The sequence below is a fragment of the Punica granatum genome, chromosome 8 (assembly GCF_007655135.1).
Source record: "Punica granatum isolate Tunisia-2019 chromosome 8, ASM765513v2, whole genome shotgun sequence".
In the NCBI taxonomy this organism is placed as follows: Eukaryota; Viridiplantae; Streptophyta; class Magnoliopsida; order Myrtales; family Lythraceae; genus Punica; species Punica granatum.
This window is the reverse complement of record NC_045134.1, coordinates 5,203,117-5,219,491: the sequence shown is the minus strand read 5'-3', so window position 1 is coordinate 5,219,491 and position 16,375 is coordinate 5,203,117. Positions and strand designations below refer to the sequence as shown.

Below are 16,375 nucleotides of genomic sequence, written 5' to 3'. Positions count from 1 at the left end.
AAATTGTAAGGAGTTAGCTGTCAAATGCAAAACACTAGAATAAAAGAAAACCGCGGTGAGGACATTAGATTGAGCATAATGTTCGATGAGCAATAGGTAACCTGTCTCATGAGTTTTCTCCTTAATCATAGTGTCATTAATTTATCCACATTTATATAAATTTTTCTTTTGTTCTTGTGAATTTGATATGGAAAAGTATCTTAAAAACAAGAAACCAATAGTAGAAGAAACATTAATGGCCAGAGCGAATGAAGATCGCTTAAAAAAGACGTGTGAAAATCAATACGGAAGATCACCTTTCGAATCCCCAGCTTGGGAAAAAAAATTTCTGATTATCATCCTTATGATCACGATAGAATTAGAAGACATTATTGGCGAAAAGGTCCATGTCAAACGAAATGACATGATTTTCCTCAGAAGAAATTCAGCGATATACATTCTGGCATTTTGTTATGACATGGTTTGAAGAGCATAAAAATTGACTAGAATATAGTATTGTGAAAATATATAGACAAGATATTGGAGCACAAGCTAGTGATGAAATACCACATGAATTAGAAGGATTTACATATTGAAACAAAAAGTTCATTGAGCATGTAAGTGGTCGAATAGTGCCCATAATAAAGTCTCGAGAAGATGCGAAGATTTGATCAAAAGCAACTCATCCGATTTCATATTTTTTAGTTTTATATTTTGCCCCCTACAATATTTTATGGTCCGGTCCTTGCATATTGAAAAAAAAAAACTCGTGTCCATGAACCTCAGCATATTGAAATAAATAAATAAATAAATAAAGAAAAGAGAAGAAATTGTACTTTTAATTACAGAAAAATACAACGTTTCGAGAGGGGTAAAAAACTAAATTTGCTTGTTTACCAAATTCTGAAACTATGAGGAAGTCGAAATGGCAATAGAGACAAGCCAAGGCGAGAAACCCACTATTGAAACCTCTTTGCTTTGCCATATTATAATGCCATTGTAAAAGTCGGAAGTTTGATACTGAAGCACCAATCTCTCAGCTGACATTGAAGAAAGAATATTAATATGAGAAGCAAAGTATCGAAACATTCATCTCATTTCACTTTTGCTTTTTCTTTGTTTTCCTTTTCTTTATGGTAATCTCTCTTTTGCTTTTCAAAATTTAACATCAACAGGTGGGCAAGTATTGTGGATATGAAATCCAACATTGGCAAGTTTTTTTAATTACAAGTAGAATTTTACGATTCACGATTTCACGACCCTAGACCGATTCTAGGTAATCGCGATTCTGACAACTTTACACCTCTATACTGGCGCACTTATAAATTAGACTCACCAAAGCATGGTCGTTAATCTTCTAAATAGTGTCTGAATTATCAGAGGCCAAAAGGGCGATGGGGGCAAGCGATCTACGAGAAGGTACAGATTGACATCCCAGTCTTGATGGAACCACCACGATTGGTTTACGGCCCTCCGGTCTAAGTTTCATAGAACTCATATAATCAGTCGGCGATTCCAGCAGAAAAAAAGAAAAAAAAGAAAAAAAAGAGAGAGATTCTTACGGTTTATACTTTATATGACCATTAGCCATCAATGATATTATTATATAAATCTATCTTTGTATTTTCAGTTTGGATGGTTTCCGTAACTTTTCCGTTATCAAGAAATTCTCTCTCACACAGTTTCATCAACAAAACAGTAAATGAAAGAGCACAACAGAGGAATTTGCTGATTGGATTTCATTTTGCTGTTTCTTATTGTTTATCTTTAGGTGTCGATTTACACTGAAAAGCCTATTCATTAAAACAAACATCAGCAGCTTCCTGCTTTCGCTATCTGTTCTACGTCATTCCATGAAGTGAGATCCTTCGGTTCTCTGAAATGGGAAATACGGCACGGGACGGTTTTCTTCAAAAACAGGGAATTTCCCATTGAGACATTAGAAGAACTGGGGCAGCTAGAAATACACGGTAAAAATTATTTCCTTAATGAGCGGAACCTTTTCCAGACCAGAGCATTATATTGGATACACATATGGCTTACATAGTCCAGATTCACTCAACAAATCCAATTCATACAATCAACTTATTAGAGCAATATAATGACAATTCTCCAAACCAATCCATGAAATAAAGACACACACACACATATTGCTTACATAGTGCAAAACGCCCCGATATATCCTTCAATTGATTACCAAATTTTCTTTGGGTGAAAAATGCCGGAACCATATGTTGACTGCACCATGAAGATGAACAGTGGAAGTTGCAACATAATAAAGAGAGCAACGGGGACGGAAGTGAGTGCTATGATCGGCAAGAAAATCCAATTGAACCTCTCACTTAGGACCATATACAGTGCTGCTCCGAATGCCACCATCATGGTCGCTATGGCAAGGAACAAGGACGCGAATCCTAATATCAACCTCTTTGGGAGAGCTCGGAGGAAATCTTCTTCCGCATACCGTGCCGTCAGGATAGACAAGAACATTAAGATGGCAGTTGTAGAGGAAAAGAGAGCTAACGCATCGGACGCAGCAAACAACATGAAGACTTGCTCGTTTAAAAACAGCGGAATGCCTCTGCCTTCGACATTACCGCCGGGAACTGTGAAAGCTGCTGCAAAAACGACGGTAGCTATGAGGGTGGTTACCACCATGCAGGAGTTTGATGTATCCTTCATCCATCTCTCCGCATCTCTGAGTAATCCCCGGTGTTCCGTCGTAAACAGTTCTCGTGGTATTAGGCCTTTTTTATCCATAAATAGTCTAACCGAGGGATGAACAAACTCTTCCACAGCCTGGAGAGGCATGCAAGTCTGTAAAATGCAAATCGCGAGGGCGCAAAACTGGTAAGAAGCATGCGTCGCACCTGAAACCACTGCAACTCTCTTTGCATTTGTAGAGCAGGACAAGATATAGATGAAAGTTCAGGGTAAGGTGACAGTTTTGCAGCAAGATGCAAAAGATTCTGACCAGTGTTTCCGAACACATTGCCGGAATTGACTTTGTTGATTGCGTTCTTCTCAAGCATAAGATTAAACACCTTCTCTTGTCGTAGGGTTACTGCTTCCTGAATTATGGTCCCACCTGGTGTATTGATCCAAATCGAAGTGGGAAAATACTGAAGGCAAATGGTTACTATTTCAATTATGCCGCTCCGCACTGCTACATGTAGAACATGTTGAATTGGATTGGAAGTTCCAAGGTGATTCTCTCCAAGCAACACGATAAAAGATACACTCTTCGTAGATGTGTTCTAGTTTATCGGAGCTGATTTGGCAAAGAGGACAAAGGGTGCTCTCTTCACTAAACCAGGAGAGGCTTTCACTGGCAATTCTCCATAGGTGGAGTTTGAGACATTCATGAATTTTATGGTGCGTGTGGTTTCAGAATTAAAGTAATTTTGATTTTGATTGTGGAAAAGGACAAATGATTATGTAGTGTGTTGAGTTAAAGTTAAAGTTAAAATTTTTGTGATTATAACCCTGAAAACAAACGGGCCATTAAGATTCCAAATGTCTTTCCAATTAAAACCGCTATTATTATTTTGGAATCTATGCTGTTGATACAAAAGGTAGAAGGATTTGATGGAGTGCTTTCTTGATATGTTTGGCGTCCAATGAGCTGAGTCTTCAAGGTCGTCTTGGGTCAAATGGATCTTGAGGATATTATGCACTGCTTCTTACTCGAAGAGGCTTGTGAGTAGTGGGATGTTCCATCTCTTTGGTTGGTGCAGCATCAGGTCACTAACCTTTAGGTTAGGGTCTTGCATTGCATTGGGTCTAGAAGATGGCTTGTGATCTTTTGTGCCAGGGATCCATGGATCATGCCAGGCCGAGATGGTTGTGCCATTTCCTACAGAGGAACAAGTACATCCCCGAATGGTGTCCTTGCACCATTGAAGTCCATTCCAAATTGGAGAGGGGGAAGATCAGTTGGAGGTGTTAAGGAAGTTGCCATACTTAGCCTTGATATCGTCTGAGTACTTTTTTGGCGTTATAGTGACTCCTCTTTTGATCTTCCAGGCCTGCGGGAGACGGGGAATGATGGCTTTTGGAGGTGGGGGACTTGAAGCCAAAGGGCTTGAGGAGTAAGGTTAAGGGGATGGTTTTCAATAACTTCTTCCTCATCATTGGTGGGCAGATCAAGAATATCTTGGGCGTGTTGCGTGGTCATCTGGGAGCCAAACAATTCTGCCAAAGAGTTTTCCAGGTCAGTGTGTTCCATTGAGGGAGGGGCGTCTTGCGGTTGCGGGGGATGATTGGGGGGAACTGATTGCAGGGTTGATAACAGAGGGTTTCCAGGGAGGGGGGTAAGCAGTATGTTGTCTGGTGATTTGGGGTAAAGATGGCCAACAAGAGCCATTAATAAGACAAGATTGAGAAGTTGATTTGTGGAGTTAATGCCTGGTATATTGCAAGAATGATTTGATCCTGGGCGGTGGGAGTAAATGGGCGTAGCTGAGCAGCTTGTAACCAGACTTGAATGAAGCAGAGGGGTGGTTGAGCTTGAAGATTTGGAGTTAATGAAGATCATTCAGTTCAAGGGTAGTGCTAGGTGGATTGTTGCAGAGAGTAAGATTGATCAGACAGAAGAAACACCAGCACAGGAGAGTGGGAGCTTCCAACAGAGGGAAGAGATAGAGAGAGAGCTCTCAACAAAGGAGAGAATAAACTTCTGCATTTTTGTCTGAGTTGAAGGAATTGGACGGAAAAGACAGGGAAACAAAAAAGGCCCCCTCTCTTTCCTTCCAATTTCTTCAATCTAAACAAAACCTCACTAACAACTGCAGATCGTGTTTATATTGTTTTTGTGAAGTAGAAGATTTGGAAACAATTCGGCCTCTTGCCCAACATGGGGATGAACGAAACAATATATGCAGTATCCAGTAGTATATATTGTTGCGGAGGGACCAGGACTCTGCATATTATCTCTTCAAGGCAACAAGAGCTATTCGATTTAATCTTATGTTCTAGCTTTTTATGTATACAAGGCATCCATTGCCTTTGCTATTAAACCTAGGATTTATTGCAAAATTATCTTCCTAAATGTAATTTCAAGTGTATTAATTATCCTTTGGGTCCTTCAGCTTTCTTGAAATAACAAAATCCATACTTAAAGAATAAAAGAATAAAATAAAAGAAAGAAATAAAAAAATATAGAGATATCATTTGCAAAGAACGAAAGTTTCAACAAAGCAAGATTCCTAAGGTATGACATTTTGGATCGGATGTGGCTTGAAAGACATTACATATCTACGTAATTAATCATTCATCGATTCAAATATTGAGTATTACTGTATAGTGTACAACAATATATTCATCTTCAAATACCATATCGATTGTATCAAATAGATAGATCATACCAAAAAAAGAAGAAGACTTTCGACAACCGGGAAAAGAGAATTTCTACTGTTTTTTCGATGGAGCAATGGTTGCATATATAAATAATACGAGGCCATCATTGAATACAACAAAAAGTTTAAGGATGAAAATGTAAAGTGAAGATAAGGTGAGGACCATCAGCACAATTAAGGCAAAGCCACATATTGACATCAGTGTCCCCGTCTGCTCCGTCGCGTAGGCCGGGGAGGTGAGTTCTCTATGTACGCATACGCCTGCCACGACCCAAAGCACTGTCCCACTGAGACCGTGTTCTCAATGTGTCCGTCGGTTTCTTCTTCTCCGCCTTCTTCCTTTGTACTATACATCTGTTGGTTTACAAGAGAGGCCCTGTCGGTTTTGGTTCAGAGGCTTTGAGCTGAGAAATGGACGGGGGCTCAGTCTCCGCCGGTGAAGGGCAAGCACCCACCTCGTGGGAGGAGCTCTACAACATCAATCTGATTCCGTCGGAGCTGTTCCTCAAGTTCCGGAAAGAGGTTCAGGGGATTCGGGTCGGTCTTAATCTGGAGGTACGAATGCAAAATTCACCTTTTTGGGCAGTGACGGAGTTCAGTTCTTGGCCTGTTTCCAATCAGTTTTGATTGAATTTCATGACAAGATCGGATTAGTTGATACCGATATGCTTCTGAGGAGCGCTTTGCCTGGATAGACGGGATTTAGAAAGTCGACGAGTGATTCATTTCTCAGCTGAAAAAGCTCGGCATTGCTTGCTTTTGTAAATGCTCTGACTTCAGTAAGTCCTGTTGTCTGACCTTTTATGCTGACATGTTCTGATTCAGTTCTGTAATGCTCCGACGAATGATTTCCGGGCAAACATTGTGCTTAAGCCTCTGTCCCCGGAGCGGAGGTGGAAGTTCATGTACGAGCCTGTACATCAGGACATCCATCTCCTTTCGAAAAAGATCCCTGTAACCAGGTTCTTGAATCTTCAGGTTTGATTCTGATTCAATCTTTTCTCCTGCTTGTTTGCTTCGTAATATCGAGCTTCTGTTGTATTATTAACAATTTGTGTTTGGGAAATTTAGGTTGGCATCGGCCATAATTTCCGAATGAATGCCATTGGGTGGAAGTGGAAACTTACAACATGTTTGGGCGGCGATGGCGTGTCTCGAATTCGGAACAAAGCTTCTATTGGGCTCTGCCCTGGCATTGATTTCCGTTTTGGGTGGAGGGCTGATTATGTTATCCCAGAAATCTCTGGGTAAGTTTCTCCATTCTGCTTTATTTATTTGCTAAGCTTAATTCTTATTCTAGCCATCATGATTCTGCTTTATTTATCCCGTACGCTTAATCCTTAATCTATCCATCATCAAACATCCTGCTCTCATCTTGCACTTTGCAACAACTCCTTGATGAAAACTACAGAAGCTTCTTGTTGTTCTAGTGAAACTCAAAAAGAGTATAAACCTACGTCATGAGGTCTCCACCCTGGTGGTCCAGCGGTTGCACCGGCACAAAACTGGAGTTTTCTTTAATGCCTAAGCAATCCAAGTGTTCCCATTTTTCACAGCTCATTGTTGCATTTGTGATCTGACAGGGGTCTAGGTTCTGATGAACCATTGTTCAACATGAACTCTGGGCGGTTGCAAGCATCACTAGACAGAGTTGAGGCGATTTTTACCCAATCTGATGCATACTGTTAAAGCCAATCAGAAAGCAGGTGAGTATATTGGCTTAGTCATTTTAAGTCGAAATATGAGTTGGTCACATACATAGGATTTGGGAATGCACTGAGGACTGAAGGTGTGCTAGATTGAAATAAAAGTGTCTTTGTATGAAGGGGTTTATTATGAGATTTCATAATCTTCACCCGTCAGTGCGTATGATCTTGGACGGCAATTTGTCGTTCCCTTCTAAAAGTTGACCTGGCCTATCTGAACCAGATGGATAATAGACTTTGGATATTTGCCAATGGAGTCCCATGTATCTAATGATTGGGATCCATCCATATAGAGTTTCCCGGGTAATACCCTTAATATCTTTATAGGTGTGGGAGCTTCTTGAAGCAATTTCAAATATTAGAGAGCTGAACTACTAACGAAGTTAAAAAATTACTGCTTTAACAGGCTAATTTGCCAAAGCTTTTTCCACTATTGGCCCGATTCAAGATCCAACCCAGTTGAACAGAGACACAAATTTGACTGTTGAGCAGGTAGTCTTGTTAAGTAACTGAAAGGTGGCAAAGGCTTGACTCTCTCTACCAGGAAGTATGACTGATCTTAGGCTACTATATTGTATATTCTTCCACTAAAGATTACGATCTTATAGCCCTCGACTGGAGTTGTGTACAGCGTACTCATGTTATTATGTTATACAAACAATCCTCTTTGTATCTGAATATTCTTTTCATGTGGATTCCGCATAGTCATTGCCTTATTTGTGGATGTTTGTTTCTCATGAAATGTTTCACTGGGAAGTTTTACACAGGACCATAGTCAAGATACTCAAGAGGCCACAAGTTCTGCCGAGGACTATTGGATTACTTCTCATGACAGGGACATTCCAAATCTCATTCGCTCATCTCGAATCTTCCCATGCTGGTGGAATGGCACGTACGGATAATGATAGTTAATATTCCAAGATGTTTGTATAGACTTTTCCCACTGTAGAACACACCCGCTGCAGAATTAGTCTTTTTTACTTCCTTATCTCTCTTTGACGAGAATTTGTGCTCATAAATAGATTTGAATTACAACATATGGTCACATATAACCAATAGCTTGCAACAATGAATTGCATGTACAGAAAATCTTGCTCGTGACAAATTATAATTAAATTAGGGATCTTACTCGATATCGTTTGTGGAACCGGAAACAAGTTCGTACAACTAGATAGATTATCATGTCCCGTTTGGATTCAGAGTTAATTGATTTTAACTTTAATTTTAATTTTAACTCAATACATTACACAACAAAAATATGTATTTTTCAATTCAAAAATTTTAACTTTAATTTTAACTCAACACACTACGCAACAAAAACATACGTTTCTCAAGTTAAATTTATAATTACATCTCATTTGTTCTTTTTCATAATCAAAATTAAAATTAAAATCAAAATAACTTTAATTCTGAATCCAAACGACCCCTCAACTTCTTTGATATGTACCTTCGCATTTAAATAGGTATTATTTTTTGTGTTCCCCTTCAGTATATCGTACTTTAATGCACTTGTCATCATACTTGTTTTGAACGCATGGGAGGGAAGAAGAAGCTACCGAAAATCGAGAAAGGGACAGCGGGCCCCTTTGCAACTTAGCCGTTGAGGGGATGCTTACAACGTTCAAAATCATAGGTCTCTTCGTCACTATTTATACAACGTTCAAAGGCTCGACAGCTACTTTCCTAGTACAGACCAAGCGGAAGATTGAACCTCCTCGAGTATACGAATGGCAGCTTCGAAGCTCCGGAGCTCGTGCTCCTTTCCGAACCTCCTCCTCTCGTGCCTCAGCCTCGTCCTCTTGATCCTCTCCGCTGCCTCTCTCGTCCCGACAATCGTCCTCCGGATGCCTCCGACCTCCCTCGGCCTAGCTTTCCTCATGGTATCGTGCATGTCCCTCGTCTCTTCCTTCGTCGGCCTCTGGTCCCACCTCACTCGGTTCTGCTTCGCTTCCCACATTTCCCTCCTCCTAGCTTCGCTGGCGGGGCAGGTCCTTGCTGTCCTGGCTCTACTCACCAAGGAGCGGGCGAGTCTCTCGTTGTTTAGGTCCACAAGGGACCCGAGGGAGGCGAAGCTCCTGCTGAGGCTGGAGTGCGGGGCCCTGATGGCGATGGTGCTGCTACAGGGGGTGGTGCTGGCGTTGACGTGGATGGTGCACTGTTGCTGGGTGAAGGAGTATGAGGAGCTTGAGGCAGGGCGAGAGGCCACCGAGAGAAAGAGGAGTAGGAGGGCGAAGGTGGAGGACTCCAGCTTGAGCTACAAGGCAGAAATTGCGGATATTAACACCAAGAAGATCGATGATGAGAAGGTGGTGAAGTGGGTCAAAACGGATTTTGAAGGCTGAAGAAAAACTTAACGCTACACTCTCTATATCATGTACTGTCATTTGCTTCTTGTTTGGTTGGATTCGGTCACTATACGGGTGCCCTTGGGTCCGAAGATATGTAAAAAGTAGACCGCTTATTACTATTGTCATGCTGTGCTTGTGCATAAGTCTTCACTTACGAGCCTGTCGTGTCATGTCATGCCTGTGCGTCTGGATATATGTAAAAGATCGACTGCTTATTCCTATAATTAGAAACCAGACCTCTGCTGTTATTTTAATTCCAGCTTCTTCTGAGGCACCAAGCACTCGGCCTGATAATGAAGAAAGGATATGTATTTTACAACAAGAACCAAAGATTGAAACTGTTCATCTCAATAGTGATGCTCTCTCTATTTCCTGGCAAAGAAGGACTGGTAGTTCTAGAGATGATGTTTCGATCAATTTTCAAACTTTCATTTCTAGTCCCACGGCGACGGGCTCGTGCGCTCCTTTCTTGAAATAGTCGGCAAGGAAAGCATTTCCTGAAGGAGCAACATTTAACTACAAATGACACCAACAAAGTCGATGCTCAGGATACCTCTGCTTTGTGCTGTAACTGAAGCGGTCAAGGAGATCGAGGATGACCCTCGAGTTCGGTATGATTATAGCGTGCTGCACCAAGTCATCTCTGGTGATTTGCAGTTAGCATATGACCAGTCTCACCTTCCAGTTTTTAATTTCTCTCGAGATAAGAAAGGGCGAGTTCTCTGCGCAGAGGCCTCTTCTGTAGTGTTATGGTGATTTTGTACCCGGCATTGATGTTCCCACTCTTAGTTAATACGATCTACATTCCACGTTTGGTCGCAGCATCTTTGTGGAGCAAGTGAAATGGGTCTATGTAAAATCTAGAGTCAATTAATGGGGTAAGAGTTTTATTCCGCCTTTCAACATGGGTTCCCTTCTTTCTTTTCCATTTTCAGTACGCTTCTTAATTAGCATTCGGATTTTGGATCTTAAGTTGAACGTCATCCAATTCGTGCGACTGTTAAGGCGTAGTTTATCGAGTTAGAGACTTCTGATAAGGCCTAGTTACAAGTTTATCAAGTTAGAGGATACACCTTATGGTTGTTAGAATCGCGATTCAACTCATAGAATCATATGATTCTACGATTCAAGGGTGACTAGAGCTTTCGATTCCATGGCAGGGATCGGAAATGTTGGGTCGTGGCTGACTCGGGAGGAAACTCGTGGAATCGTAGAATTGGGCTTCGGCCCGACTTTGGCTGGAGACAGAATCATAGAATCGGCCTGATTCTATGATTCTGTCTCCAGCCAAAGTCGGGCCGAAGCCTGCCCATTGAGCAGTCCAACCCTCTGTGTCCTTCCCAAAGTGGGCCGAAGCCCAGCCCGTAGAGCAGAAAAAAAAGAAAAAAAAAGAGATTCTTATGGTTTATACTTTATATGACCATTAGCCATCAATGATATTACTATATAAATGGGAAAATGACATTATCAGTCCTATATGTTTGCCGATTTTTGACATTGAGTCCTAAATGTTTCAGTTTGAAAAAACAAGTCCTATAAGTTTGGAAAAAGTGTCATTTTTTGTCCTATCCGTTACCCCCGTTAACGGAGTTGGCAACAGTGCTAACGGACTCGCCAGCTGGCCGTTAAGTGGCGACGTGGGGCGAACGGCCCGACTCCACGCGTGTGGGCGGCCGGAAGACCCGGCTTGAATTTTAACTCGGCACCCGGCTTGTCCTTCGGTTCTACCCGAGTAAAATTCCTAAAATTTCAAAACCCTAATTCGTTCCTAATCGTGAAATCCACCTCTCCCTCCTGAAATCGACGTCCTCCCTCCTGAAATCCATCCCTCCTGAATTCGACTTCTTCCTCCTGAAATCGACTACTTCGTCCCTCCTGAAATCGACTTCTTCCCTTTCCTTCCTCCCTCCTGAAATCGATCCCTCCTGAAATCGACCCCTCCTGAAATCGACTTCTTTCGTCCTCCGTCCTGAACGCAGCCCGTCCCCTCGGTTGAACCGAAAATGGAGCAGCATGGAGTAGCTCGTCCCCTCTTCTGAACCGAAAATGGAGGTCTTTGGTTGAATCCAAGAAGATTACTGAACCGAAAATGAAGGTTGTCGGTTGAATCCAAGAAGCTTACTGAACCGAAATAACCGTATATAAATGTAAACTCAGCTTAGATGTTTCTGATCTTCATTTCTATCGTCCAAGTGTAGAAAATTAAGCGAGCCAACTTAATTTAGTGGAAGCAAACTCGCCCTTTCAAGGCAAATATCTATATCCGATCGTAAGATCTAACAATTGGTTTGAACTAGCACGCTTCTCCTTGAAGTGTTGTATGTTCAAATTGCGATTTTTCCGGTAATTAACTCTTGGATCTTCGTGCTTCATGTTTTCGCTCTGTAGGAAGTGAAACCTCCGGTATGCAGTATTAATACTGTTCAGTCAGCTGATTAAGTACAGGTCTCTATTACTGAACCGAAAATGGAGCTCTTCAGTTGAATTCAATAAGATTACTGAACCGAAAATGGAGGAAACCAAGAAGATTCAGTAATAAACTAATGTTAAAGCAAATTAAAAGCATCATAATTAGCGAGATTTGGCATTTGTCGAAGAAGCTGAGAAGGAATTAAGGTTGCCCTTTATTTTTCTTTGTGATTGTCCATGATAACTTATCTTTCCACCATGATCGGAGCTCCATTACTACCACCAATCAAAATAACCATTGGTTAAATGACATTCAGTTAATCTGAAGAAGAAGAGAGCCAAAGAAGACCCGAAGGGGAGCTCGACCCAATTAAGAAGAAAACCCGAAGGGGAGCTCGACCCGAGGGAGCCAAAGGGGAGCCCAACCCGAGGGAAGATCAGTACTGATAACTTACTGAGCTTTCCTTAGTAGGTACTCTTCATGAAATGTTGAAATATTTGGGCAAATTGTTATGCTTGTCAATATTGTTTTACACATAAAACAACATTGTGATGCTTGTTCTATTACATTGGTGTTGTAGAATGGATGACTTTCACAACTTGAACTATCATGGATACACTCTTGAAATACACCATGGCGGGTCCTTTAAGGAAGAAGGAGGAGAATTGTTGTATAGTGGGGGTGAGATATTGCGTTGGGATATTGACCCAGACAAAGTGTCAATTACTCATATGGTGAAAGAATTAGAAAAGATGGGGTACAAAGGTAATGTAGAGGTGGTCTTGTGTCGGGTCCATGGGAAGGGGTTAAAAGATGGATTATTTGAGGTTTATAGGGACAGTTCTGTCATTCAACTCATAGGACAGTTATTAGAGCACAAACATTGCCAACTGTATGTCAAACACAAAACCGACCCTAACCCTAACCCTAAAGCATTTCAGCAACATAAGGTGGCTACTGAGGAAGGTGATGAGGCTACTGAGGGAGGTTCTTTAGGAAGGAAGGGAGTTGATGATGTTGTAGATCGAGTTGCAGAAGAAAGTGAAGAGAACAATAGTGAGAGTGAGAGTGATTTTGCTTTCGGGGATGTGGCTGCAGATCTAAGTGAAGAAGATGATCCTGAGCTCCAAGACATCAGATCCCAAGTTCAAATTACGAAGGCAAAGAGAGCAAAAAAGTTGAAGAGTTTGAGTCTACAGAAGGATGTACAGACCATTATAAGGGAAGCAAGACAAGATAAGCAAGACAACAAGGGCAAAGAGAAAGAGGGCGCTATTGTTTCTGTTGATACAAGAGATGAAGGATACTTAACTGATTATCCATCTTCTAATGAAGCTTGCAGCATTAACTCTGGTGAATCAAGTTCAGAGTTTGGGGATGAAAACACAGTGAGAGAAAAGCAACCGAGAAGTTACTTCAGAAAGTTAAGTACATTCCCTCAATATGAACCAGCTTGTGAGTTGCCAACTTTTACCGTAGGTCAACTGTTCTGTTTGAAGATAGAAAACAGTTCAAGGATGCAATTTGTTTGGCTTCTGTGAAGACCCAAAGGAATGTATACTTCAAAAAAAATTGCAAAGAGTATATAAGAGTGAGGTGTAAAGAGAGTAGCTGTCATTGGAAGATAGTTGCTAAATTCATGAAGAATCTTGGTGCTTATCAGGTGAGGAAAATGTTTGACAATCACACTTGCAATATCACATACAAGAATAGTAGAGTGAATAGCCAATGGTTGGCTAGACATTACATGGGCACAATCAGATCTCTTCCATCAATCAAGCTAAATGAATTCAAAAAGCTGGTGAAGGAGCAGCTAGGTGTGGAGGTATCTAGATCCGAGTGTAGGAGGGCAAAGGAAAAGGTCTATGATTTGTTGGTTGGTGATAGTAAAGCAGAGTATGCATTGATGTAGTTTTATGCAGATGAGTTGAAGAGAGCGAATAGGGATTCCTCTGTTAGTATGAAGGTTGAAAGGCCAATACCAGCTGAGCCACCTATATTTGATAGATTTTATGTCTGCTTTGATGCTTTAAAGACGGGATTTGTAAAGGGGTGCAGGCAAATAATTGGTGTTGATGGTTGTTTCCTGAAGACAGTGGTTAAGGGTGAACTGCTTGCTGCCATTGGTAGGGATGCGAACAATCAAATGTTTCCCATTGCTTGGGCAGTAGTTCAAGTTGAGAGTATAGATACATGGTCTTGGTTTTTGAGTCAGCTTAAGGATGACTTAAACATAACTGATGGCTTGGGTTGGTCAATCATATCTGATCAACAAAAGGTAATGCAAATAATATATATACTGCTTAATTATTCCCCTCATGTTAATTTTTAAAAGTGCTAATTTTTCAAAATTTTTTATGTAGGGGTTGGTACAAGCGGTAGCTGCGTTGTTTCCTCATGCAGAGCATAGAATGTGTGCAAGACACATTTATGCTAATTGGGGTGGAAGTCACAAGGGGCCAAAGATACAAAGGCAATTCTGGAACATTGCTAAATCAACCACTGAAGTCGATTTCAAAGAAAATATGGAGTTACTCTATAAAATGTCACCCCAAGCATATGAGGACTTGCTGGAAAGACCAAATCCCAAGCACTGGTGTAAGGCTTTCTTTAATCCCATGGTTAAGTGTGACATTGTTGATAATAATTTGTGTGAAGCTTTCAATGGGAGAATACTCGAAGCAAGGTGTAAATCTATTTATTCGATGTTAGAGGACATTAGGAAGTTGGCGATGGAAAGGATCCCAACTCAGAGAGCAAACTGTGAGAAATGGATGAAAGATTTTGGTCCTAGAATTGAAAAGAAATTGCAAGAAACTCTGAAATTGAGTAGGTATTGTCATGTTATTTGGAATGGTGAAAATGGTTATGAGATCGAAGCTTGGGGCACCAAGTTTGTGGTTGACATCAAGAATAAATCATGTGATTGTAGGGCATGGCAACTTTCTGGAATTCCTTGTTGTCATGCTGTCTGTGCCTTATTACATAAGGGTGTAGATCCAAGTGAATCTATTCATAGCTTCTACAAGAAGGAAATGTTTTTAGAAGCTTATGGAAAGGTGATGGAGCCTGTGAGGGACCCCAAGTTTTGGGACCGAATTAACATGCATGAACCACCAATACCACCTATCTTGAAGAAGAAGAAAGGCAGACCCAAGAAACTGAGAAAAAAGACAGTGTTGGAGACTACCATTGGAAACGATGGGGTTGAGCAAATGTCTCGTAAAGGTACAGCTAATACGTGCAGCCTATGTAGGCAGCATGGGCATAATAGGAGGAGGTGTAATCTAAGGGCCAATGACAACACTGAACTGGTAAACTCATTTTAACTTTAACGGATTGATGGATTTTGTAATTTCTGCAAGTTCATTTCAAGGTTGGAATTATTTATTTGTCTGTGTTAATTTTTTGTTATCAGGCTGTATGTCGATATGTAGGCCTTATTCCTATAGTGCAACAAATGCCAACCCAACGAAGTTCAAAGGTCTGTTGTTCGAAATTTAAGTATGGTATTACATTCTAGAGATCATATATATAATTCCTTGTATCATTCTATTTATCAATGTAGGGACAAAAAAGGCATGCGGGAGACCTGGAACACAATCAAGAACTATAGATGAAGACCATGCTGCCTCAACTCAGTCATCAGTTGCTCAAACAAGGCATTTCGATAATAGAGAATACATTGTAATGAATGTGAGTGAATTGTTGTAATTTTACCATACTCTGCTTAATTTTACCAATTATTTATAAACAAATATCTATATAATATATTTATGTGTAAGTGCAGCCTGGAAGTGTAGGCGAATTAATCGTGGCTAGGGAAGCTGATATGTCTAGACAGACAGTGACAGCCAACCAACTTGAAGCCCAAGCACGAAAGAAACTGACCCAGAAGAAGTCAGAGGGGAGCAAAAAGAAAGGACTGCAAAAACGTGTCTGATGGAATGTGTGTCATTTATTTTTGTGATTTACAGAACAGTGGATATGTTTATGTATTCTTTTGGAAAATGCAATATGTCTATGTCAATGCAGAACAATGGCTATGTTTGTTATTCTGTCGAAAAAAAAGGTTTCTGTTGTTTAGCAATGCAGAATAGTGGATACGTATGTCAAAATAGTGGATACGTATGTCATTCTGTCAAAAAAAAGGTTTTTGTTGTTTGGCAATACAGAACAGTGAATATGTTTGTTATTCCGTCGAAAGAAAATGTTTATGTTGCTTGGCAATGCAGAACAGTGGATATGTTTGTTATTCTGTCCAAAAAAAAAGGTTTCTGTTCTTTAGCAATGCAGAACAGTGGATACGTATGTCATTCTGTCGAAAAAAATATTTCTGTTGTTTAGCAATGCAGAACAGTGGATACGTATGTCATTTTGTCGAAAAAAATGTTTCTGTTGTTTAGCAATACTTGTTCTGTTATGTATGTTATTCTGCCGTGAAAAAATGTTTATGTTTTGCAACATAAACAGTGACATCAGAAAAATCAGGCAACACAACCTGAGCTTTACCACAACACAACCTCAGCTTAACCAACACTACATCTCCTACAGACCGAAATCCAACCATATCCA

General features: G+C 40.7%; 4 protein-coding genes across 7 annotated transcripts; 3 read left to right on the top strand and 1 right to left on the bottom strand.

Annotated features, from left to right (window-relative positions):
- Positions 1-1,996: 1,996 nt before the first annotated feature.
- Positions 1,997-3,256, bottom strand: LOC116187535 (ankyrin repeat-containing protein NPR4-like). 2 transcript variants are annotated; one of them, XM_031516276.1, is made up of 2 exons: positions 2,954-3,256; positions 1,997-2,796 (listed from the first exon to the last, which is right to left on the bottom strand). In XM_031516276.1, the coding sequence occupies exons 1-2, from the start codon at positions 2,969-2,971 to the stop codon at positions 2,173-2,175; spliced, it is 642 nt and encodes a 213-aa protein (XP_031372136.1). In that variant the 5' UTR covers positions 2,972-3,256; the 3' UTR covers positions 1,997-2,172. The 2 variants fall into 2 exon arrangements, with proteins under 2 accessions (XP_031372136.1, XP_031372137.1); XM_031516277.1 differs by having other exon boundaries at positions 1,997-2,778; positions 2,850-2,961.
- Positions 3,257-5,546: 2,290 nt separating this feature from the next.
- LOC116189022 lies at positions 5,547-8,175 on the top strand. Of its 3 annotated transcripts, none has more exons than XM_031518504.1 (5): positions 5,547-5,891; positions 6,162-6,314; positions 6,408-6,583; positions 6,920-7,042; positions 7,810-8,175. In XM_031518504.1, the coding sequence occupies exons 1-4, from the start codon at positions 5,748-5,750 to the stop codon at positions 7,023-7,025; spliced, it is 579 nt and encodes a 192-aa protein (XP_031374364.1). In that variant the 5' UTR covers positions 5,547-5,747; the 3' UTR covers positions 7,026-7,042; positions 7,810-8,175. The 3 variants fall into 3 exon arrangements, with proteins under 3 accessions (XP_031374364.1, XP_031374365.1, XP_031374363.1); XM_031518505.1 differs by lacking the exon at positions 7,810-8,175 and adding an exon at positions 7,449-7,720; XM_031518503.1 differs by having other exon boundaries at positions 5,548-5,891; positions 7,800-8,126.
- A 529-nt stretch (positions 8,176-8,704) lies between these two features.
- On the top strand, positions 8,705-9,712 carry LOC116189021. Its single transcript, XM_031518502.1, has one exon. The coding sequence runs from the start codon at positions 8,770-8,772 to the stop codon at positions 9,382-9,384; it is 615 nt and encodes a 204-aa protein (XP_031374362.1). The 5' UTR covers positions 8,705-8,769; the 3' UTR covers positions 9,385-9,712.
- A 2,669-nt stretch (positions 9,713-12,381) lies between these two features.
- LOC116187890 lies at positions 12,382-15,743 on the top strand. The gene is made up of 7 exons (XM_031516893.1): positions 12,382-13,188; positions 13,464-13,625; positions 13,713-14,078; positions 14,164-15,028; positions 15,219-15,284; positions 15,369-15,496; positions 15,591-15,743. Exons 1-7 carry the CDS (start codon positions 12,382-12,384, stop codon positions 15,741-15,743), a joined length of 2,547 nt encoding a protein of 848 aa, XP_031372753.1.
- Positions 15,744-16,375: the final 632 nt, after the last annotated feature.